Below are 27,192 nucleotides of genomic sequence, written 5' to 3' on the forward strand. Positions count from 1 at the left end.
ACAAGCGATCAAACTTAAAGTCATTGCGAAGATTTGCGCGGTAAATTCGCGTGTCGCGATCACCGAGCCGCGCAGCCGCTGAAGAAAGTCTGCAGATTACAGGAATTTTCCGAGTGGCTGCAAACGATCGCGTCTCGCTCGATCATTAAATATTATTTTTTACAACCGACCAACGCTAGTACGAGGTGAAAACGCGTTCATCTGTTTGTAAAACTAATTGCTCACAAGATCATAACTGTTTTATAATTTTACTTTTACAACACACACGTTATTTTTATATGGATCCTCGTACCTTATTAAAAAGTACGTAAGAAAGGCTGATGTCCTATAAGATGTAGTGGCGAGAGTCTAATGGAGGAAGACAGTATGGTTAAAATGCGAAAGAGATCGAACCTTCGAACTCTATTTATTAAATTAAAATAATACAACGTAATCATAAAGTGAAATAGATATCGTGAATGTTATTAAAATACACACAAAAATAAAACTAATCGAGCAAATCAAATACAATACAATGTTTTTGGCTCTAGCTCAAAAAGCCTGACGTAAAGATGAAAGCCAAAATATTTTTTTTAAATTTCATAGCATTGAGCATTGATAACCGAATGCAGATGAATAGAGAAATTAAAGACACGCTCTATCGACGACGGACGGAGCGGTGCGCCAGGAAAAACATGTAAATCTGTATAGTGAAGCGTTTCAATGGATTTATTACTTGTCTCGCGTCACTGCACACTTAATCCTCTCTTAATTTCATACCTCACCGTTTTGTATTTATTGCTTCCATTAGCTGTCGCCCCAGTCTCCGCCCGCGCGGAATTAAAAAAAAACTTAATTAGTAGCCTATGTTAGAGCTCGTCGAGATCCGTTCGGTCTTTCTGGAGATTCTTCAAACATCCATCTAAACATCGCATTTATAATATTAGTAAGATTAACTGACTTTCAAATTTTATATAATTGAGGTCGTATATAATAAATGTGATCAAACGAGGATATTATGAATCCAAACCCATAGTACACATATTAGTAAACAGCATATGCACTGGCAATATCGATAGCGCAGCACAAAAATGCTAAACTTTGATACTGAAGTGTATTGGTTTTAAGATGATTGTGGATTCGAATCAAATCACCAAACAATTACTGTTCTCGGCAAATATAATGGCGGTTTAATTAACTACGATATTCAATTGTCGTGTCGTCTCATTCAAGGTCAATGCAAAGTGTGAAAGAACAAAATGTTTTAGTATGCATGGTATAGCACTGGAAACAAACTTTACTATTAGGACTTAAATTTATCTTCTTCCTTTTATAATTTACAGTACGGGTATAAGATTTATTCTTATTTATAATCAGACTAGAGAAATTGAGATACCGTAAATAAAGAAGTTTATATGTTTTGTATCGTACAGACACAAAAGATAAATCGTGAAGACGTAAACAAGGTCAGGGAAAACTGCGACAACTGGGGGTCAGAGTTGGAAGAATTACAAGGATAAAAAAAAACTATTTATCACACAACGACTTAGTCTACACTATTTCCGAGTCTTATCCCAAATAAATATAATTTATACAAAAATTAATAACAAATTCCTCTTTAAATATCGTTATCTATGTCAATGTTGCAATCTAAATTTCATTTAAAAATAATGAGCGTGAAATGAAATACGATAAGCTTTGATAGTTTATTGCCTCGTAGCGATTTTGTATTGTAAAATATATTGTCAAAATAACGGAAATAGAATATTCATTAAATTCTATTATTAATGATTCTTAGCAAAGAAAGTAGCTATCGTATTTTAACTTATTTTTTTCTCCTCGTATTTTCATCGAGCTATACATTCATATGTAATAGATACGAGTACCTGAGATCTTGTCATATTTAAAGAAAAGTTATCACACATGTCATCCTAAGTAAAAATATTGTTACAGCTACATAATAAAACTAAAGTTGGTCGGCTTTATCGATAAACAATAGATGTAAATTAGAGGCTAGATATGAGACAGTTGTTTGTTGGCGCGGCGTATCAGCAGGCTACTGTTGCGTGTTGAGCTTGCGACAGCCAAGGGAACCGGTTCCACCGCCTCCCACCGACACGGCGCCAATCCCGACCCGAGCGATTGGCGCCCGTTAACGACACATCTTATTGCTTTCTCCACTTATCGCCTCTTAATTTGTGTTTAATTTCTTATCAGATAGCGACTCGTCGAACGGTTAACTCGCTCGAACGTCACCGATAAACTTTATTACATAAGGGGCAAGCAGAGAGGAAAATTTACGTGTTACCACATTAAATTGATGTCAACCATTGCTGGATCGTTACTTTCAACTGGCGAAGGTCTGTTGTGTAAATAAACCTTCAATAGTTATTAAATATATTGCTTGGTTCTCTTAAAATTTAAATAATAAACGATCAACATCCAATTAAGTTAAATACGTTAAAAATTAAGGTAAGATTTATTGATTATAAAACTAAAGAGATTACCAAAAACAAAGTCCATTTGACTTTGAATATGTAGTTACGTATATTTCATCTAACATTCATCTTATTGTATTAATTGGAAACAGAATTAATTCGACTTTGAGCATAAATTTACGTGTTCATGGAACGTTGAATGATATAAACGTAGCCAATAGTCGTAAGTCAACGGGGACTGACTGAAGATGTACACTTACAAATGTTCTACAGAAAGTACTAAAAGATCAATAAGATTTGATTTATATCGTATGTCTGCTATTACTATAAAATACATTAATAATATTTTGTAGTGGAAATACGGCGGTTAATGTCCGAACTACATTTCGATCAAAAAGCAACGCGACTTATGAACAACTATTTAAGAATTTTTAACAGTGGTAGAGCCCGCTTTAACATCTTCGCAAGAATTGGCCCGGCTCGCCCGGTGAAATACCACGACCACACAGAAGACAGTCGTGAAGTGGAAGCAATTCCGCGTTTCGTCTGATGAGTGTGCGTCACGGAGGCCTAAGTTAGGCCTCTTTCCCTTCCTACGCTTTTTCTTTTCCTAAGGAAAGGATGGGAAGTGGAAGTGGACTTTCCGGATGAGAGGATGCATGGAAATATTTTCTATCTGTGCATCCTCTCCTCCTTCGATTAAAGGTAGGCCACGCATATGCGATTGCGTATGTCTATGGGCAACGGTCGCTTCGCTATTTCATCGATTTCAGGTGGCCGCTCGCTCGTTTGCTACCTTATAATACAAAAAAAAAGAAGTCCACGTTTGTTTGTAGATCCGCTTAGTTCTAATACAATTAGATTGTATTTAAATATTTATTAAATTAATAATTATACAGATATATTATTAGAAAACTGTTTTCTTTATTTAAAAAGATTATCCAAAAACTGCAAGCAATAGGCTCTTTACTATTATACTTAAGAAAGAAAATCACAAAGGCCACCAAAAAGGCGTGTTTACATTACCACATGTATATGTTGGTAGTTTACGGACTTATTGATATCTGATAAGGTGCAATATGTCGATGACAGTAAACCATCAAATACATTTCTTCTTTTTGGTCTAATCGCTTTCCGAACTTTGTCTACCACGTGACGGTAAGGCGTGAAATTATTGTAAATGTGATGTCGCGCGCATTAGTATAATTGCAGTTGACGACGAATCAACATAAATCAATTCATGTTTATCGTCGTGCCCGTGCCAAGTTCTAACTTCCTTACAATATGTAGCTCTTGTCACGAGTCCAAAATGAAATTGAATATTTTTTTTCTGACTATCAATTCATTACAGATGAAACAGTATTTCGAGAGAGTAGCGCCAAAAAATCTTTGAATCCGTTCAAGTGTATCAATTTATAATTCGTTTTTTTATCTGTACTGTTATTAATATTGATGGTGCATCTCGAGTTAGTTATTATTGTGAATTTGCCTCATGCAAAAACAACGATGACTTGCACGTGTTTAAATGATCTATGTAAATTATAACACCATGATTTTTTTTATTCAAAGTAAACAATTCGAATACACATTTACCCTCAACAAGTGATACTCAACTATATGTAAATCACATAAATTGTTGATATACAATAGTTGCCAGCGCACCATAATCGATCTTGAGTAGCGTCTCGTCAAATAAAGTTACAAATAGTAGTCGATATATTTGTGTGTTATTTCAGTTTTTTAAATAGCTGAGCGGCAAATTAAGATACATACTTCCATGCTTCAAACTACGCAAACGATCACATTTTTTTTGTAGAGATTAATAGCGATAGAGATTGGACACAAAATTGTTCCTTAGCTTAATTTTAATCGATTTTTATGCAACAATGAATGGAGTATAATTATTCTAGTATTGGCACAGACTACTTTTATTAAGCGCTTCAGATTTAGATTTCGTTTTAGTGCCAATTGTAGAGCAATAGACGTCAAATTATCTAACGAGTGGAGAAGATTGACAGCGGTACGTATTCAGCCGCGTCTCATGCAAATCAAAGTTAAAACTTGGCTCGTCGGGGAGCAACTTCCTGCGCACCCAAATTAGCCGGCCACTGAAAGTTATTGCGTGTCGAAAATTTGCGTGGTGGCCACTTCAAATTCGGTGATTTCCGTCGGAGATTTATCGCCGGAGGTTGTACACCTGCGGCCGATGAGTTTCATTCATGAGCCGGCCGCCTCGAGAAAGATCCGCGCCGGATAATAACAGTTGGCTTTTCTCGGAAACTACGGCGCGGAGGCTTCGCAGGGTGAGCGTCCGTCTCGCTCACTCTGGGGCGAGTGAGTGAGAGCGAATGGGCGGGGCGAACGCGTCGGTCGCCCGCTGCACTCGTCGCGTCCTCCGCACTTCCCGACTCTTCATTACGGCCGCTTGACGATCGGCACAGGAGGTCGCGGCTAACTCGGTAGCATCACTTCTCGACAATGTTAAATGAACAACAATTCTGAGCGGAAAACCGCAAACCTTTAATTGTGTTATATTGCGCGCGGAGCGATACCTAATTGACTTATTTGACGCGAGTTAAATGCGCGTCTTTGTGAAACATGTTGAACAGTTGTTTTACATTATAGTTTTATTACTACATTCAATTGAATCTGCAGCAGTTACCAAATAACCAGCCAAGTCATAGTCATGTTATATATCGTTTATCAATATATTAGTATTGATGTAATTTTGTTTTACAAAATCGATCCATAGACATACGATTAGCTAGATACTGTAAGCAGTAGAGTACGAGAATCATTGTAAACAGTTGATTACATTTAGCGTGACGAGGCTCGTAATTCATATTTTACAGTTGGCGATAAGAGTGCCGGCAGCGCGTGTAAAGCCTCACAGCTCAGTCATGGCTGTGTTCACGTGTGCGTGTTTCCATTACCCCGCTCGGGACAGGCCGCGTGCTTGACAACAAAGCACAAAGGTCTAGCGAGTGTGTTGAATATGTTAACTTTACTTACAAAACAAAACATGTATTGTTTAGCTCAAGATGTATATGCTGCTAAAGACCTAATTTGCATCTAATTATGCCATAAACATGGATGCCGATGATAAACTGTCAAATTGTAATTCGTTAAATCGTCTGAAAATATTATATTTTTCTTTATGATGAAAGGTAACCGTCGGTGTCACTATTACAACTATCGCACATCGTGATATTCCCAAATAGAAGAAACACATTTTAAATCGCGATATCACTATATTAATTGTACAATTCTAGAAATCATTATCGATGTACAAGACACAGGCAATTCTTTGGGCGTCAACAAGACGAATGGGTAACCTCGTAAGAACTACACCCAAGAGCATCGCCGGAGTGTAATTGGCTAATCAATCGGGTTCGGTACTAACGGTTATTCTGCAATGTATTGAATCGCGTACGATTTGTTTCTTGACAAGTAATGTTATTGGATTGTTGAAGAATGGGCCTGAATAATAAATAACATAACGTTAGTTGAAAAAAAAAACTACCCGACTGACTGAGGCTCTTATCGATAAAATAGCTCCATCGGCTGCATTTTAAAACAAACGTCATTAAAAAAAAAACAAGGAACTACATACGCGCGAAAACATTAACCTCAAGTCAGTCGGGTAAAAAGTCGGTTAACCATTATTTGAGCTTTTAAAATAGAAAAAAATATATTTTTACATTGATAGCTGTGTTTTGTCAAGATATTCTGCCCACTATTAAGTCGTCGATTAAAATAAGTTTTCTTATAATAAATAATGTCATTGACCTTTATGAGAAAGACATTATTTTCAGAGCTGTCTTTCCATATTAGTTTACCTTAATTTGTCTTATCTTAAAGAAATTAAAATTAGAAAAAGCGTCCGAGTTTTAAATTAGTAATAAATATTATTTTATTCCATCCACGAAATTACTTTCTCTAGTTTTGAATTACAAACTGTTAGGAAGAAAATCCGACACTTTGCCGGTGTACTGGCGCAACACTAGCCTTACTGAAATGTCGACGTTTATGTCTCCTCACTAATCATTCTGACACTTGACTTTGTAATGAAAGCGCGCCATTCGCCAATAGATTCTAACTAATCTTATATATAAAATCCTCGTGTCACAATTTTCGTTCCCATACTCCTCCGAAACAGCTTGACCGATTCTCATGAAATTTTGTGAGCATATTGAGTAGGTCTGAGAATCGGCAAACATCTATTTTTAATACCGCGCGGACGGAGTCGCGGGCAACAGCTAGTAATGTCTAAAAATACTAAGTTTAGCTTAAATAAATTATCAATACCCAAACATACTAATATTGTCTGTACTTTAAACTAACAAATAACATTCAAATAAAATCGTCTAGAAACATGTTTTTTTTTAATATCAGATTATTTGATACGACAAATAATTTACATATTTTTTTTTAATTGCTACCATTACGCATGTAACACTAGTAATTTATATCGAATATATAAAAATTAAAATTCTTCCTGCACAATTATTTTTATAATCGTACCCACAGTCCCTTCATTAATTATTATTAGAATTGTTGGTCGCTTGCGCTAAACCGTTGCAAGAACGCCACAAATATTTTATTATGGCCCCCACATAAAAACGTTAATACTTTTACGGAATGTCATATTTTATAAAGTACTAGAAAAGGCAATAAAACACTTTTTATGTATGTTCTTTGCCTTGTTCCTTTATTTCATGTTACTTAATCGCATGATTATTGTTAATTATTTTACGGTAAATTTGTTTACGTTAATTATTGAATTTATGTTAGTCAACAACAAATTGTAGATATCCTGATATAGTCACGAATTACGATAAAACATATTTTTTTAGGTATTTTCTTTAAATAAAATCAATTTGAACGAAACAACGGTATTTCTCTTGGTACAAATTTGTCACTGCGATCTGAATACACTTTGCTTTTACAAAGTAGGTTCATTCGATTAAGTTTAATGCAAATTAGTATAGATAACCTTATTAGGTTAAGACAGTCGTAAACTTTTTTCGTGTTAATAAGACTTTTTATGCAAAAATCACAATAAAGTAACACTTGACTTGGTCTAAAGAATTCTCCGTCAAATTTATGGTTATCCTAACATACTTTAGAATGAAATATTGTTGCATTTAAAGCGGCAATGATCCTCTATTATGACCTAAATAATAATACACAATACAAAATATTATTTCAAATCTTAATTTCTATCTGTAATAGACATAAAAATAATTACACATTTATAAATCAAATAAAACAAAAATATCCTCTTTGCATAACATTAGACAGATTGCAATAAACGAAAAAAAAATAAGTAGAATGAAAAAAAAACAATTCTCGTAAGTTGTTTAGCAAGTTTTATTACACCTAATTCTTCCATTATCGATTTACTATGACTCATCTTAATGCCCGATGCCACCTAACATAGATTAATAAAAAAACTAATATATTAATAATCCGGTTTTACAACGTCGTTAACATTTCCGGTCAAAAATAATCGGATGTTCTAATGCGCTTCTTGAAAAAAGTCATTTTTCTTAATATTATTAGCAAAGGATTAAACGATATTATAAAAAAATAAGCCAAAGGGAAGGAAATAGATAAGGCTTGTTAATTAGCAATTGTACCTTTTCTATAAATTTAATTAGAGTTGTATGAAATGGTAAACATGAAAATATATCCCTACTTTACACATTTTCTTGCTACTTTTACCGTTTACCGTTATATTCTAATTTACTTGTGCTCAATTGTTAATAATTAAGACCTATACAAACTGTCAGTAACTAGACCAGTCTAATTTTTCATTTTGAAATTGACCTGAACTTGTACTTAATTTATGTTATTTATCTTAGTATTTGAAGTCTTGTAACCAAAGACAGTAAAAACATATTGCATTCTTCTCAATATGAAACAAAAAACACAGAAAATAATACGTCTTTGTACAAGTTTTGTCAGTGGTAACCCACGGCTAGTCTAATCTTACTAATATTATAAATGCGAATGTTTAGATGGATGGATGTTTGTTTGAAGGTATCTCCAGAACGGCTTCACGGATCTTGCTGAAATTTGGCATAGATGTAGAACACAGTTTGGAAGAACAAATAGGCTTATTAAGTTTTTTTGCTTAAAATTCGCGCGGACTGAGTCGCGGGCGACAGCTAGTTATTTAATGTATTTATCTAAAACGTCGATAGAGTTATCGCGTAAATCCTTGATAGAGCTAAATGTTTCCAGTAAAGAAAGAATATAAGGCCTCAAGCAAAACAAAACAAACGTGACGTGAGTAAACTATAGGTGAATCATTACTACGTTTATTATAACTTGTATATGTCTAAATGCGAGGTAGTCACTGATTAGGCGATTATTACATTGATAAAGCGACTTCTGGGACCAACTATTTAAATGATAAAGACATCGTAACATTGATTATATCTTTTAAATCTAGAAAAGTCATCGTAATCAAATGATTACGCGGAATTCTCCGTATCCGAAGGCTACCGCTTCAATAGCGGATGGAAACTATCAGATATTTCTGTGTTCATCATTGAAATAGTGATAGGACTATCACGATATTTTTCTAAGAAATCAAAAATCTCTATTCCTTAGGAATATAACATGAACAATTGTTACCTTGATTTCTTAATTGTATTTAAGGAACCAAGATTCTTAATAAAACTATCTGTTTAAAAAAATGTAATTAAAAAAACTTAATTAGTAGTCTATGTTCATCTATGTTAAATTACAGCGAGATCCTTGTAGCAATTTTGGACATACCTTCTAACAAATCCATCCATCTAAACATTCGCATTTATATTAGTAAGTTTAAAACAATTTTTGTATTAATACAAATTAATTCAAATCGATATATTCTATTTAAATGTAAAATAAAACTCAGCTAACAATATTATAATCGGTGATGCGTGTATTATAAAATAACGTATTATGCAAATGTAGTAGGAAGCATCAAAATCCGCCAATGGTGCGTGAAACGAACATTTTGCCAGGGTGTCGATATTTATTCATGGGAAGGAATATTCAATGCAATTAAATAATAATAAATATCTAACATCTGTTTGTTTCGCAGCTTTTAGTTAAAGTTTTATAAACATTTTTATTGTTGCATTAAATTTCTCTTAGGTTAAGTTATAGTGAATAATTTCGCCATTTTTTAAAACAGATTATTTATTTAAGTGTTCATAAAAAGGTTCACTTGTTCATAAAAAGGTCATGTTCAAATCTTAACAAGATATTACTGAATTTATACATGGAATTAAGATAGAGATAGATAGGTTTCTATAAGCTATCTATAAATTAAGCAACATTTATACAATAAAATATTACAAATAATTAACGATAATGCAAAAACTTAACAAGAAATGCTGTTATAAAAAAAAAAGAAATGCTGTAACGTGAACTACAAAATCAAAAGAATTCTCGAAAAGAGGACAAAATGTATTTACAATTCCCGACTTGCATCAGCGAACGTTCGGCGAGACATTTTGACATTGACCCTGAATACACTTTTCATAGATTTCTATTTTGACTGTTTCCACATAACGCGTATTCATTGTAAGCAACGATCAACACATTTCCATATTTATTCGAATAACTGTTACTAGTACTATAACGATTTCAAACGATATTTTAAAAAAAATAATCTCCCCTTTTAAACGTCAACTTTTTTTTATAACAGAAGGGGGCAAACGAGCAGCGGGAACACCAAGGTGTTCAACGACGCCCATGGACATCAGCAATACCAGAGGAACCGCAGATGCGTTGCCGGCCTTTACTTTTATATGGATACTAGCGGTCGTCCGCGATTCCGTTCGGGCGGAAAAAATATAATAAGCAGTCTCTTTATTCTTCCAGACTATGGTCTACATCTCTAAAGTCGTTCCGGAGATATGTTCAAACATACATGCATCCATCCATCCATAGTAAGATATCTTAAAGCTTGAAATAAATATGTAAAATATTTTTATGACTACATAAATCAATAAATTTGGGCGAAAATAGGTACCAAATAAGGTAGTAACTACGCGTGGGATGAAGACGAAAAAATAACACCTTAATAGGCAATAACAACCAAAAAATTTTTATACCATTTAAAAATAAAATGGAATAATTTTGCAAAAACGGAACAAAATTTTTGTTAATCTGAAAAATAAAAGTTAAGTAACATTTATACTATAAATTTACATTTTCGATCCAATTTTATTAATTTTGTCCTTACACATTCGTATAATTTCCTATCAATATAAAATAACGGTTTTAATAATTCAAAATACTCGTATATTATTCGCATATTTTTACATTTTTTACAAGCATTGCGTGTAAACAGGATTAGTTCCACTCGTATGTAAATTCGATATGATACAGTATGTTGTGCTGGGAATCTGCGTCAATACTTTAAAATCAAAAGTCACGCGATCGCGATTGCAACAGACAGACGTTTCCGACATTCATCAATATAACCCAACATCAAATACACGTATTCACACGAAGGTAGAATAGTAAGAAAATAAAATGTTAGTTCACACAATAACGAGGTACTACTGCTGAGGTCTTATATGCAGCCTTGGTGTGAAAATAGCTAAGTGTCTACATGGCAACATTGACACGTACTCGAAACTTACTGGTAGATCAAATGTTTACGGCAAATAATGTTTACGTTTTCCACGTAAGCCACGTGGTCCTATATGAGTCATTAATCTGTTTACCTCTGACAACACATTCGGTATCATATTATATGATGATAAGAGCATACTTGCTTTATATATCAGATTATCTTTTTACATTTCTTCTTCTTCATCTTACTTCTTGCTAATATCTTAACTTCTTAGTTATCTTACTTCTTTCGATCTTACTTCTAAGTGAGATTACTAATGTTATAAATTCATTTTCTCCTATAAAAAATGCGAAAGTTTAGATGGATAGATGGATGGATGTTTGTTTGAAGGTATCTCCGGAACGACTGAACGGATCTCGCTGAAATTTGGCATAGATGTAGAGCATAGTTTGGAAGAACAAATAGGATCCTTAATAGATTTTTTAAATTCTAGTTATTTATTACGCTATAGGCGATAGCTAGTAATTTATGAGGAAGAAATAATAGTTATTGTATATTTCTTAAACTATTATCTTCGTAGAATGGTACCATGTGACGATGGTATCATGACATAATCCTGCGCCTCGCAGAAATGATAAGCTGATAACGAAGAATAATTAAGACAGATAACGTGTACATGTAAGATAACATGTAACCTGTTGTTACGCTTAAGGTCTTTTATAACTGGTAAAACCCACGTTGTTATTTTAAAAGCTCTAAACTTTTAGTTTAAAATGTTCGAATAGAAGACACATTTGCTGTTATAAAAGAAAATACTGATTACAGATATACGTGAGATGTTTGTCTATAAATAATATTACCGTAAGAATATAATAAGAAAGACAAATCATTTTATATTTTTGACTTCCTTAGATGCTTTCGTTTTCTAATGACTTTAGTAAATTATTAATATACAGATTTATTGATACCTTAAGTCATATCATTGCAAATTATTTAAAACTGATAAACTTTAATAAGACCGCACGCGTGCTAAAAGTAAACGAACATTCGTGTAAGAGAACGGTTGTAGCAAGGAGAGCGGGGTGCCGCGTGTTGTATAGAAACAGTCTTACCGATGTTAGCGTAGTACCCGGCGGGGTGCATCGTGCGAACTGATCACCGCTGGAAACTTTCCATTTGACACTTACCTAAAACGTAAACAGAACACGTGTTATAATAAAGAGGTAAAGCCTTCGACCATTGCACAAGATGGAGATATAAAAAGTCTAAGAGGCTAATATTTTGCCGAATGGAAGTTAGGTAAATCATGTTCATAGAATCAAAATAGTTAAAAAAATTAAAATAACTTCAAAGTTTAAGTAACAACAATTTTGCTTAGTCCAACACCAACTTATCGTGTTTTTATTACAAAGGAAATAATGTAATATAAAAATTTTATTGCACTATCATTCGAATATTAAAATTGAAATGAGGATTTCATAAAAATAATTTCAAAGTCAAAGTTGTATTTGTTTAATAAAGATCCCAATAAAAGATAAAGTCATAAAACGGAACTCGACTTTATATCATGCAAGTGGACGTGTAAAAGATCTTTCGAGACGCGCACGCGAATCAGAAATTAGCAACAAAACGTATTCGCTGTGTTTTTGCAATGTATTTTCTGTTTGGTCGAACTTTAGAAAAAAAAAAGTTTTTTTCCTGTCGCATGACTAGAGCATTGCCAACATTAGCTGATTCCAAAAGCTTGTATACGATTCATGATTCACGCAAAATTTTAGAACTTTTTAAACGAAAGTAATATATTTTCTTTTTATCATAAAGTCCTATTACTTAGGGTTATATATTTTATGTTTTTTCGCAAGTATTGTAATTTTTTTTTGTCAAGAGGTTGGTAAACGAAATACCATTTTTTCACCAAGATACTAAATGCCCTTCTGCTCTTAATGCAACAAATTTCAAAACCAGTAAACTACTTTCAGTTAAAGTGTCCTTAAAATTACTTTCACAGAAAATTTTCCATTCAGTTTAATTATAACTTAATTTTCGTGCATGTCAAAACAACATTAAGCAATATTTAAAGCTATCGTAATTTACATTTATTTTATTTTTATTGCTATATGACACTTAAATCTGTAGTCTTCGAGAGCTTAAAAATATCGACCAATGGCTAAAAAATTGAGGCCACACTATACCCCACCAGCTAATGTAAAACCTCAAATGATAAAAATAAAATCGCTATTACAATAGTAAAAAGCTACAGAAGCTCAATAATGAGTAGATTCATGTAAAAATGTTATCCCAATACACTTAATCGAATTGATTGAAAACGAAAAGCATTTGAATATTCCCGCGACATTCAATTTGGGCGGAGTGCATTACTGGATGGCGGATGGTATTGCATACGTCCATTGTGCATGGAATATTCGGCATAGGGGCTGAATGCGAGTCGAGGCGAGGCAGACCAGGCGAGGCAGTCGAGGCGAGGCATGTCCCGGCAGAGGCATGCGGACACACGTGGCTCGCACGGCAGCCTGCACGGAATCTGACCGAATGCCCATCGGGGCCCGATTGTTAGCTAAATAGCGATGGCTTATTTATGAGATTCTCCCGCTTGCGGCGACGATTCCAACAGCCGAGAATAAGCTCGTGGTATTTTCAACTGTACGCAAATTGATTTGTTAATACATTTACATTTGATACTTAGATTTTGTTTTAGTTTCACCATAAATGTAATTACGTTAAAAATTACTAAATTATTAATGTGTATAGCAATTGCAAGAGCAAAATGAAATGAAGAAAAAAAATAGAAATAAAACATTACATTTTAACATGATAATCATTCAAAAAGAAAAATTGCTAAACATACAGATCATCGTCTCCTATTATATGTTACTTAAGAACACATATGTGTTTAACTTTAGCAATAACGTTGCTTTATACTATTCTAATGTCTTAATCCTGTCAACAAAACAGTCCAAGGAAAGATAATCCTCATAAACAGGCGATTACCAGCTTCATAACGCAACTGTTGCGTTGATTTGAAAACCTCTAAACACATAAAACCATTGACTACACTAGTCGCAGTGTATTTGACATACAATTTATTGTCTAAGCTTATTGCATTGAATAAGCGAAATCCGAGGACAGATGTGTGTTACAATAAAAGTAAACTTTCTAATGTACGAATAAGTTTAATGTTCTTTTTCACTTTCGTTGTCACGAGCACTTAAATAAATATTATAATTTCTGTTTTAATATGCTCTAATATGTTTATTTACCGTTGTGTTTTTATCATGTATAGTCTTTAAAACCCATTAACAAAGCATAGATAAAACACCTAACTTTAGAAATTTAGTTTTAATAGGTATTCGTAAGTCAATAAGAACTATCATTTTAATCAAATCGAAGAAGTAAAGCAAGTAAGAACAAAGGCAAGTTCTAGCAAAGTTGAGTAAAACCATATCAATAGTATCAAACAATTATCGACCCCACAAGTTATACCATCTACAAATAAAAAGACTTTATACCTAAATCAACACTTTTGTTATCAATACAAATAATAACTATATGTTTTAACATCTATATCAGTCTTTCCCAAAGTGGGCGATAACGCCCCCTTGTGGGAGCTGCAAGTCTCAAGTTGCGGGTTATAGTAAAAGTTTCGTTTAGAATTCTCCGTTAATATACATATATAGGTCACAATAATTAATTAATTTAATTTGAAATTATAGTGGTTTTTAAATATGTGAAAACATGGGGGCAGTAAAAAAATATTTATTCTCAAAGTTGGCAGTAGACAAAATAAGTTTGGGAACCACTGATCTATATGAATGGGATAGTCCAATATAGATGTAACTTAAAGGGTGTAAATCATATTGTAAATTCGTGCCCAAGTATTTTAGGCATGTTACGAACATTGTCTTGGACAAAACACAACACTATCTAAGATAACAAGTATTAACATAATATACGTAATTAAATAGTTTATAATAGGTCAGTCCTCTAACCTATGCGGTAGGCTGTTAGGGTGGCATTAGGCGTTCACTTAAGTCACCTCAAAGCTCAAGTATGTATTCAACACCAAAAAGCGAACATAACTCGGCTTACGATCATTCCATACCAATGTGGTAATTTTTATAAAAGGTATTCAAGAGAAATGTTAATGAAGGTTTAAGTTTGTATATTTATATGCCCTCGTGTTTACGACTCGAAACGATCCGTTCGTCCGTCGACCACGAGACCGGTGTCAGTCAAAAAGCGATCGGAGTGCGAGATATCTTGCATCGGAGCTTCGAATCTTACAGCGTCGCTTTGGGCGACCTTACCGCTTTACTTAACAGTATGCTTTTAACGGCGCCTTATCGTCAAATCAATCCGGAGCAGCGATCGAGAAACAATGGGACATTAATAAAAACGTTACTTTTACTAGAGCAAGCCGTGGAGCGTTCCGTCTCTATGGATTTAGAAATCCGATTGTTGGACAATAAAAATTATTTATTCGCTAAGATCATATTGCACGGACATTATTATTTAACATTTGTAGAATAACCTGAGATCGGTATTAAACCCTGTTTTGTCATATTTCTAATAGATTCACACAGAAAATCTACATTATAAAAATATTAACGTCCTGAAGCAATTGAATTACTTCAACTGAAACTTACTTAAACAAAAAAACTCTTAATTATGTACCCTAATCGTTTAAAGAAAATTTCTCATTCGTTACTCTTTTCATAAATCATGCGTTATATAAAAATTTATATACACATTATAAAGTTTACATAGAGACCTCGAGACAAGTTAGTTTTTCTTACAACAATAAATAAAACATAATCGATGAAACGGTATGTAGCAACATTTATTATAGTTATTGTTTAGATTCCGACACACACAATGCCTATTAATGCGTTTCCTGTTTTAATGCGAAGAATTAAATAAATAGAAACAAAAAGAATGTTTTTCTCGTAGTTAAATGTTATAATTAAGTCAATATGTAGTTGTAGATAAATCAATAAGGACAGTTTCGCACAGACAACTTTAATCGCGTCGTCGCCAAATCAAGATTGGTTTCGGACTTGACTACCTTAGATTTTAAAAAATACTATATTTTTTTTAAAGTACGCCAGACTTGAACCTGGCTTTCAACAATATTGAATGGATAGAATTTCCTGGTTTAGGAATTAAATCACAAAGACAAGCAACCTTTTGAGTCCCATACAGAATAATTACTATTTTTTTTAACTAAAAAGTTGTTATACTTATACTAACGTATGTAAAATAAATAAAGAACGTTGATTTGAGGTATTTAATCGTAAACTTACAAATTTATTTTAATTACGATCAAATGGTTCTTTATTAAGATAATACAAAAACCAACAAAAGTGATTTCAAATGCGGCACCAATTAAATAAGAATAATGGATCGTTGAGCAGGGCTGCGGGGGACGGGGAGCGGGAGGAGTGTTGGAGGCTTCGGACGCGTCACTAGATGAAAAAGCACGAACCGAAGTCCGATGAAAGGTATGCGAGGAATGGAAGGGAGCATCCGGCGGCGGCGATTGTTGCCAGTTATCACTGAATGTTTTCCCCGGGTGTATTTTGTGCCGCCACAAAAAAAACAACATAAAGGGCGGGCGCGGCGCGTTTGAGACACCGCCCCTGTGGGAAAATCGTCGCCAGAAAACTGCGACGCGAATAAATTATAAGCCCTCTCACGTGGAACGCAGCGCATGCCTGTGTTTATAATGGAAAGCGTGGACCGGCAACGGGTCGTATAAGCAAAAATTATCCGATTCGTGTTAGCGGTCATTATATCCTTGTTGAGTTCAAATCGATGAATGTGATAAAACTGAATACAAGCTCGATTGTTTTGAATCGAAGTGTTTCAGAAAAACTAAAAACATTGCGAAGATATATTTATGGTTGACCAAGTTGGTTTTAATTTTTTATTTAGTGCACAGTTATAAGCTGCTTTTGTTTTTAACTCATAACACACTACTTACATTATCTTATCTTTTTATTGTATCGATTTTATAAAGTGTATAACCAATTTTATAATTTATCGGAAGAGCTTAAACCTGTTTGGTGAAGTTTACTTTGATATCTAAATACAAATATGTCAGGCGAACTGCGTAATGTCGCTCTATCTCACGATGGGCAATCATTAGCGAAAACGTACCGGCCCGGAATAGAACTGACGCTAATTCACACGAGGGCAGTACAGTGAAATAGAGCAGTTTTAACGCAGACGCCGATATATAAAAGGACCAATATACATAGGCATATTGGATTTTATCGCTAATCGCAAATTCTATATAATATACGGACTGATTACTTTTGCCATGTCACATGTTTATTCCTAGTATACATATAGTCACATTCTGACGATTCTGCAAGTGATATTACTAATTAAATGTGACTTTATATACTACTTTCGTACTTTATTGTTTTGATAGTAAATGCAAATTCAAAACATTCACAGTACTACACTATTCTGTCTCACTGTTCTGCCCTCGTGTAAAAATAAATGACAGCGGAGCGATTGCGAGGAGGTGATGGATGACGCGAGCGTGTTATTACCGCTCGCTTCTACACGGCAAACTTTTAAATATTAATAATATGAATCTTATACCAACGACATAAAGTTCACAATTTTATTATGTATCAACGTGTAAGCGCTAAGTCTGAGCCTGTACACATCTCCAAGCGGAATTACACGGTAATGGAAAAATGCGTGTTGTCTTTGTGTTATTATGGCCGACGTTGGACAAACACTTGCACAAGATAAGTATAATTTAGCAGAAACATTATATAAAAAGCAAGATTATTATAGTAATTAGAGCATGAATACAAAATTAGGTTTTAGTCTTTCTAAATAATGTCCCTTAATAATTTACATTCTATTATGTATTAACGAAAATGCTATAAGAGATTTTATTGGACCACACAGAATAAATTTTATTTTAGATCATCAAGTAGGATATGAGGTTAAAAAGTTGCCAGTTAAATTATCTCGGCAATAAAACAGTACGACGACACTAGACGCGAGCCGCTTCGAGCTGTGCATTGAAAACTCGCAGAAAATGCATCGGCGATAAGAAAAAATTGAGTCCGACTCCGCATAAGAACACACGACGGCGGTGACATTCCATGGGGGATGCCGCGCGCGCCGAGACCTAAAGTAACCATTTACCGATTGCAGATAGGTACGCCAGGGCCGCGCGATCTCGCCGGATCGCCTCCGACTATACACGTTATGTTTAACCTAAATAAGTAAGAAATACTTCTTTGCTGGCGATTTAACGAGGCCTATACGACCATTAACTACATACAGACTACATGAGTAAATGAATCGCTTTTTATATGAATATTAAAATGCTGTCGCATCTTGTGACGTATGTATAAGTACTCACATGACTATAACGGGTTTTTCAATTTAACATCTGAACGTTCCGAGCTATTGCTTAAACATCTTTTCAGAGATCATTAAAGAAACAAAGTTTACGGCTAACGGTTAGAGTCAGCAAAACAAAAAAGAGGTCCTACGGTAACGCCATTGGGTTTTCTGTCCCTGTCTATCCAAGGATGTTTATAGGTAATTGGAGAGAGATGGTGTTGGGCTTTAATATGCCGCATCTAATATGAATCGCGGCTAATTTATAGTACGACAGCCGCTGCGCCTAGCGACCGGCGGCAGCGACGCTACATCAATCTTTGGGTCTCGGCAATCGCTTGAACCACTCCGCAATGTTGCGCATAAATCATATGCAAAGGAAATGAGTTATACGTCCTAATGTATCAAAAACAACAGATATGTAACAGGGTTAATAAATCGCATTACGTTATGTGTCTATGGTTAAAAGTAACAATGTTACGCAATTACGTCTCAAAGTCAGCTAACATAGGTCAATCATTTTTCAGTTAATTCGACAATTATCACGTTAATAAACACAACATATTAAATGACTCTTCTTACTAATATTATAAATGCGAATGTTTAGATGAACGGATGGATGTTTGTTTGAAGGTACCTCCAGAACGGCTGCATGAATCTCACTGAAAATTGGCATAAAGGTAAAGCATAGTCTGTAAGAACACATAGGCTACTTATTAAGTTTTTTTTAATTTCCCGCGGAAGGAGTCGCGGGTGACAGCTAGTTTTAAAAATAAAGGGTTATCGTTTGATCCATAAAGCCAGGCTTACACATGTAAAGCGCTTGATGTGTTGCTTCCGATTGAGGACTGGTTTCAAGATACCACTCGCAGCGGAAAGGGCTTTAGCATTTGCGAATAGCGGATGTTTTAATATACCAACATAAATAAAACCGTGTAAATACCTTTAAATATGTTTGTATGTGTATGTCTTTTGTTTGTGAATAAACGGCTTGATGTTAAAATACATCGAGCCGATTATGTTACAGTTAAAGGAGGTTTTAATTTGTATTGTATCCCAGAATGTCAGTTCAACCTAGTGATTTTTTAATTCATCATCATCAGCTCACTATACATCCCCACCGAGGGGCTCGGAGCCTACCCTAAATTATGGGTGACTAGGCCATAGTCAGCCACGCTGGCCAAGTGCGGGTTGGTTGACTTCACACTTATCTTTCAATTTATTCTCAGATATGTGCAGGTTGCATCACGATGTTTTCCTTCACCGTAAGAACGTCGGATAAATGTACATATGTAAATCGGAAATCTAAAAACACATTGGTACACGGAGGGATTGGAATCCGGGACTGCAGGTTGCAAGTCATGTGCTTAACCCCTGAGCCACCGACGCTCTATCTCGATTTTAATTAGATTTTTTAATATTTAGAGATTAGATAAGTCAAAATCGATTCATGATATTTGTATAAATGAACTGGACGTCTACACGAATGTTGCATTAAATAAATGGCTTATTAACTATTGTCTAGTCCTATGTTTATTATAGTTAAAGACCGTACAATCGGTACATCATTAATCTATTGCTGCAAACTGAACAAAGGTCAAATCGATGTAAATGCCAAAGTATTTGCGAAATAGATTCATTCTATAAGATCTTTTCCTAGTCAATGGCACAGTAAAGACTAGATTAACAATTTGTGCGTATAGGCATATTGAGTCTAAGATTAGGCCTTAGGAGAATTGGCTACTAGATACATATCAGGTATAGTTATTTTCAAATATCTTGGCGGCTCAATGTTATCCCCACCCCGCTACCTCAAAAATTATATTCAGCGCAGCGACTCGCACGAAGTTAAGAGCCGCCAGGATATGCAAAAACTATTGTACCAATTCTATGTATATTAAGGAACGAATCTTACACAGTTTATGTAACTGGTGAGAAAAGAAACAACCGTAGATGTAATTCATCGGAGGTTATATTATAAATACAACGGACGATTGTGAATATGATTCATTGACAAGGGAAATGGTTAACTGAGCTCAGTTGTGAATGGCTGTCTACGTCGTCTTGTTTATGTTACAAAAGAAAAACTCCGTCGCTCACTCGTAGATTCTTAATAATTATAACTAACATGCTAACTAAATACACCGACTTTGTCTGTGAGCCGTCTGTCTCCGAGTACACATGACATCAAAATCAGCATAGTTCTTAGTCGAAAGACCGCTATGAATCCGGAAGATGCAATCAAAACTATAAAGTTTTAGGGCATCAAATTAGTTAAACGACCCGATCCGACCTGTTTAAGTTATTGTCGCCGTGCTTGGCACATATTGGTGCCGCGATAAAAACTTCTAACCTTTTAAAGTCTATTAAACTCTACCAAAGGCCTTTCTCAGTATAACATCATTTAAGTAAATCCAATTGTTATAATTAAGACTATCAATAGGTGTGTTTTTACGTCAAAAACAAAACCTAGTAAGGTTGTACCCTTATTGAGAGAATTAACAAAACTCTTTGTATGAACACTTGAAACAGCATCATATGAACAAAGGGCAGTCTGGCGCTGTGGTGCACGATCGGGCGCACAGTAGCAATTGCGAAATAAAACGTACAAATAACAAGTTTAATTAAATCGCCAAGAATGGACGGAGAGCGGAGCGGAGGCAACAATTCCGATTGTACAGCGATAGTTTAACAAGTGAAGTCAAAGCGGCCCCATACTGCGCTACCTGTACTGCACCAGCCAACTCAATCGGGTGAATTATTGACAAACTCATGGGCTCGACGTTACAACTTCGCTAGTGTTGTGCCAACGTGTTGGCAATTAGTTATCGATAGATCGACTACATTATCGACTTTGACCGCTAACTTTACTGACGTGAATACGTTTAGGGTTAAACATACAAATGGTATATTTGAATGTAATTTATTTCTTGCTGTCTCATTACACCTCTTCAGTCGCATAAGCTTACGTATGTCAAGACAAATAGTCATTTCAATCATGTTAATGACTTTAAATATGTAAATAAGTTATATATCTACTATTGTTTATTAAATAAACAAACCATTTAAATATTAAACATACATACATAATGTTTAAATTAAGAACATATCTTCATACGACTTAATTTTGGTGCAACCCACGCAAAACGTAACACAATAACTTTACGCATTGTTTACGCGGATAAGCTTTAATAAGCAGCGTTCATAAGTTGCGTCGATTTAGCACAACCATAATCCTCATTTGTCATTTCTTTGGAGAGCGAAATTAAGATAAATAAGAGGCAAGGAGTGGGTCCTTTCGCTCAAATCCCCTCCGCACGGCGAAAGGTCATATGGGCGAGAGTGAAGAATGTAAATTCGCACTTATAGCTCAAGCTTTAGGATTCATTTTAGTGAACACATAGTGAGGGCTTCCCGTGAGAGTAGTCCACAAATAGGAGTACGAGAATAGAGCGAGGCTACTGGACAGCCGTCTCAATGATATCTCCAGTCGGCGCGGTTAAATTTTTCAACGCTCGCTTCGTCCGTGACAAACTGTACATAAATTATTTAAACCATTAAAAAAACTCTATATATATATTAATAAATTATTAAATAAATATATTGGTAGTTGGAATTAAAAAAACGTAATTTTTAGAGTTGCTTTCTTGAAACCAGAAAAGATTCTATGTTGTCGACCGCAAAATAACCAAACTGAATGAACCTTTCAAGTTTTATAACTGAAAATGATCTAAACTTTAACAAAAGCCGACGGGAATCGTATTAAACAAAAGTTATTTTTATCATGAAGAAAAAGCAATCATAAAAACGTTTTGTTAAAAGGCCAGCATAGTACTAATAAAACTTTAAATCGAACACAATATGTGCAACAAAAATAATTACATGTGTAATTACTAAGTACATTTAATTTGAACTAGAATCGTATTTATTTAAATTATTTTAATAAATGCCATTTAACAAAAGAGCATTATATCGTGTAAGGAAATACCTAAAGACGTAGTCCATTGTGGAAGTTTTGATTCGTGGTCGGAGAGTTTGTTTGGGGATTAATAGTATTGAAAGAACACAGGTTGGGAGCAGGTAGCCGCGGCCGTGGTGGCCCGGGTATAACCTTAACGTGTATAAAACACGCTAGTTAACACACGTGTTAAGTAATAGTTAATACTGTAAATTATTATTTTCCTATCTTAAATTAGTCGCGTAATTTTACCTTATTGTCTATACGTTCATAAAAAAACTTACTTCTTACTAAGATTATACATAAATGCGATTGTTTAGATGGATGGATGTTTATAAGTATCTCCAGTACGGCTGCATGGATCTCGCTTAAATTTGGCATAGATGTAGAACATCTATTGCAAGATCACATTGGTCACTAATTAATTTATTTTTAATTCCGCGGACGTAGTCACGGGCGACAGCTAATCTATATATATAAAAGAAAGTCGTGTTAGTAACACTATTTATAACTCAGGAACGGCTTTACCGATATGGCTGAAAATTGGTGAGGAAGTAGCTTAGAGCCAGGAGACGGACATAGGATACTATTTATTCATTTTTTTATTTTTTTTTTCGAATTTATGCTTTGAGGAGCTGCTTTTTATTTAACTTACTAATATTATAAATGCCAATGTTTACATGGATGTGGTATGGATGGATGGATGGATGGGTGTTTGATGATATCTCTAGAAGGGCTGAACGGATATCGATTAAATTTTACATACATATAGAACATAGTCTGAAAGAACACATAGGCTAAATTAAGTTTTTTCATATATCCACGCGGACGGAGTCGCGGGCGACAGCTAGTTTAAAATAAAAGTATAGGAAATTGATCTATTCATTCGAGGCCGCAGCATATTATTAAACATAATTAATGTATCAGATGTTAATTAATTAAAAACAGATTAAAAGAAATAAATGCTCGAATTTAATATTCTGTTATAAAATAATTTATACCACAGTATTATTTTACTTTTATTATTAATAATCAAATTATGACCGCTGTTTGCCTTTCTGTAATTTTATAATTTATTATTAAAATAAAATATTGTGTTATAATCATTTAAAAATAATGTTATATAATTAAAGTGTAATCCTGAAGACTTAAAACATAATTAATACATTCCTACGGCTTCTTCTGTCGGAACTAATTATTAATATTCTACTAAGACAATGCAGATTAGATTGAAAAATTATAATTACTTAAAACATCAAAATATAAATAAATTCAAGAGTTTTTTATTACTTTTCATGAGACGATTGTAAATCAAAATAAAATTTTCAAAACACTAACTTTTTTTACAATGGAATAATCTTATTAAGGATCTTTAGACAGACCAGGGCGTGGAGCAGAGCAGATTTTTTATGGCAAAAATAAAATTACGATTGCAATAATGTTTAATTTTACTTTACACATCTTTTCTTATCAAAAACCAAGCGTACAAAGAGGTTAAAAGTAATTTTAAACCTCATTTTAATCGTATAAAGCTGTTGCCCCGGTCTATGTGAACGGACTTTTATATTTACATTTCAGGCACAAGACATGGTCACAAACGAATGGTTGTTATGCAAATGATGGTAGTACGTGTTGTAACAATTGCTGTTCATTTGACGGAATAAAATCACTAAGCACTGGTTGTACCAGTTTCTAATATTTGCAAATCGAACTCAAGATTTGGAATACGTATAATTTGTTATAAATGTTATTTTTAAACTTTAAATAACATTGACTATGTAGAATTTAAGGTATAGTGTGCAAAATAAGCTGTTTCTCATTTTAAAATACATTTATGAAATTAGAATAAAACTTAACTAAAATATCCCCGTTTAAAACATATCGTTATCTCTGTTTTGTCAAAGATAATGATGGTCTTAGAAACCTACACTACATTAGAAGTCACATGACCTTTTTAAATTCTGTTTTTGTTTTTTTTTATGGGCGGCGCTATGCCGCCGTCTCGTTCCCCTAACGTGGCGATCAGGGTGCTAATTTTAAATTCTGGTTAAATTCATTAGTATTTGCACGGATTAGCGATAACCCATTGTCTATTTAAATGAATTTGATGAATAAAAGAATAATGCTTAGTTTAATATAATTCGGTTAAATCACGGCACATCTATAAATCTAACTAGTCCACGAGTTAGGGCCAAAGTGTTAGTTAACACGTCTTATTCGTTGTCGCGGCGGCGGCGTCGCAATAAAAACATCAACTTGTATTGACCAAAATAACTCTTGGCAGTCGCTAGACTCCTCTGATACACGTCTTCCGAGAGATCGGTGACTCGCTCCTGCGGTACTCAATAGGAACGAAATATATATTTTTCCTTTAATTTTGCAGAACATGCATTATAATGGTGACATTTGAACAATGTTATTTAGTATCTTTTTAAAATCCTGAGTAAAAATCTGTAGTTTATTTTTACATGAAAAAATTTTTCATCTATGGGCCGTAATTTAAATTGTCGTTAAATTTTATTTCCTGTAATACAGCACTTATACCTATAACTCGTAAATTATCAGTATACAATCTTTTGACTATTTTTTTTTTCTTTAAATAATATAAAATCATAGGTCGACAATCTATGTATAATTTGCCTGTAGACTCATGCAGTTTTGCCGTCGAATGTTCCAGACTTTCTAGAGCAATGAGCGCTTATGGCAAAGTCTGAACTCTAGACGAGTTTTTTATATTATAGTGCGTGCATATGCATCTTATTCGATAATTTTAAGTAAATCCATGAAAAAATGTCCACACGATTTATTTTAATAATTTCATTTATTGTTGTCTTTAACTGAAAAGTATTAGATGTCAATTTGGCGGGAAAACTAAATTTATTTTGTAGTTAATTCTTAATCGATTTTTAACAAACAAGACATCTTTATATAATTAAATATTAAAGGGTTAAGAACATAATTTAATTTCCACTGTATGAGGTTATAAAGCAATCCGGTAACTCGCCGGCTCCGTATAGTAATGATAATTAAACTTACTCATTTGTCTAATAAAAAGCTAAAAAAAAAAATTTAAATTTCTGGTTAAACGTGGTTAAGCTATTTTTGTACAAACTACTGCTTAAAAGGTTATTAGTAATTCCTAATAATTGTTTAACAAACTTTACATTTTCCGACGATAAAACGCTCTAACAATCCAAATTTCAACTTGCGTCAAATGAGAAGCAGAAATTATTGCCCGTCAAATAAATATACGTCAAGGATAAAGCAAAGCAGATTTTATAGAAATAAAAGACAATTACACACACTCGTAAAGTGCTTTCCAGTAATCTTTAACTATCGTAATTTACATAATCCTTCCTAATTATTATGAATAACGAATTCAGTAATTATGAAATAAGTGCTAAAAGCAGGGACTGTTAAAAATCAGATTTAAATATCTGCTATAGTGTTTTTTTTTTGTCTTACACTTATCCACTTTATTTTACAGTCGTAAAAGTCGTTGACTTGTCCTATGTCATAAATTTCCCTCATCTTAAAGGTTCTAAATTAAAATATATGTATGATAGTAAGGAAATTAATTTAAAATTAATATTTACAAAAACATATAAAAAGATGGACTCTAAAAATATTTGACTTTATTAATAACGTTGAAAAAAAAGTTACTTTTAAAAACATTTCAGAATTCTGGGAATATTTAAATTAATTAAAAATTAAATCAACCAAATATTAGAAAATACCAATTTAACACCCATATAATTTTTTGATAAACCTATTTTGTAACATCAACGTGGACTAAAATTATTTTTTTATGAAAAATATTTATTTAAATTGTCCACGTTAATAAAAAAAGCTGTAGTTGGATTGATTAACAATAGAAAATTTTAAAATATTCCCGAAGAATAATAAAATAATTTTAATTTAATTAAAAAAGCAAAACAGAATGATCTAAAACCAGCTTTAATCTTTATTGATAAGATTACCGATAGTTAAACTTCTGCCAAACTTAGTAAAATGTTTGGAATTCTATTAGTTATTTGAGGAATTTTGTTTGTTTATTTTGAATTAAGAAGTACTCACGCCTCGGATAATATTTCGAGTAATAACAGTCCATGTCACCGTTAAGAAATTCACTGCATTTAAATCAATTTCACTGTTAATTTGTTTATCGTTCACTCGCGCAATGCATGTAAAACGTTTGACATTTCATAAAATAAGTTGACAAGTGTCATCACCGCGCACGGCACAAAATACGTCAAATCGCATACAGCCACCAACGCGACTGAAGTGTAACGCGGGCGAACCATACCATACCGCGTCTTTCGAAAATTGCGCCATCTCAGTAGGCACACTCGAGCGAATTCAACAACACAAAAACACTCGAGCACACTTCATGTCCTAACACCTTTCCCGAATGTCCCGCTCCCAAAACTAGATAATGTTTACATCGCGAAATGCCGACACCCGAACGACCGGAAGTCGAAGCGAAGCAAACGCGACAACTATGTAAAATATTGCAGGATTGCGATCGCATTGTTGACATTCCCGAATAAAAATCACCAAAATCTCGAGTTAACTGTATGAAAATCACTGTAAAATTATTTTTTACTCACCTATTATGGAGTTTGAAGATGTGGTGAAGGGCCGAATTTTGAAAAACTGTTAAATTAAGAGTAAATACAAAGAATATACTCTTATTGGTATGCGAAGAATGGCACAAAGAATCCCGACAACGCACGCGACGAATGCGCACCTCGTTTGCGCATATGCTGACACAACTTCACGGACGTTGCTCCCCGCGCCCCGCACGCACCCGGTTTTCTGTCCCTGTGTGCGTGCCCAGA

General features: G+C 34.0%; 1 protein-coding gene across 3 annotated transcripts in view; it reads right to left on the bottom strand.

Moving 5' to 3' along the window:
* Positions 1-26,787, bottom strand: part of scalloped (TEA domain transcription factor 1 homolog scalloped) — a 75,625-nt gene extending 48,838 nt beyond the window's left edge. Inside the window, exons 1-2 of one of the 3 annotated variants that reach the window (XM_013319790.1) lie at positions 26,429-26,787; positions 12,114-12,188 (exon numbers count right to left, since the gene is read on the bottom strand). In XM_013319790.1, the coding sequence (XP_013175244.1) occupies positions 12,114-12,144 (31 nt within the window). In that variant the 5' untranslated portion in view covers positions 12,145-12,188; positions 26,429-26,787. The remainder of the gene's footprint in view (positions 1-12,113; positions 12,189-26,428) is intronic. The other 2 variants (XM_013319789.1, XM_013319791.1) reach the window with 2 other exon arrangements.
* Between the last annotated feature and the right edge of the window lie 405 nt (positions 26,788-27,192).

This window comes from Papilio xuthus, unplaced genomic scaffold (assembly GCF_000836235.2).
Source record: "Papilio xuthus unplaced genomic scaffold, Pxut_1.1 DF826115.1, whole genome shotgun sequence".
Classification (NCBI taxonomy): domain Eukaryota; kingdom Metazoa; phylum Arthropoda; class Insecta; order Lepidoptera; family Papilionidae; genus Papilio; species Papilio xuthus.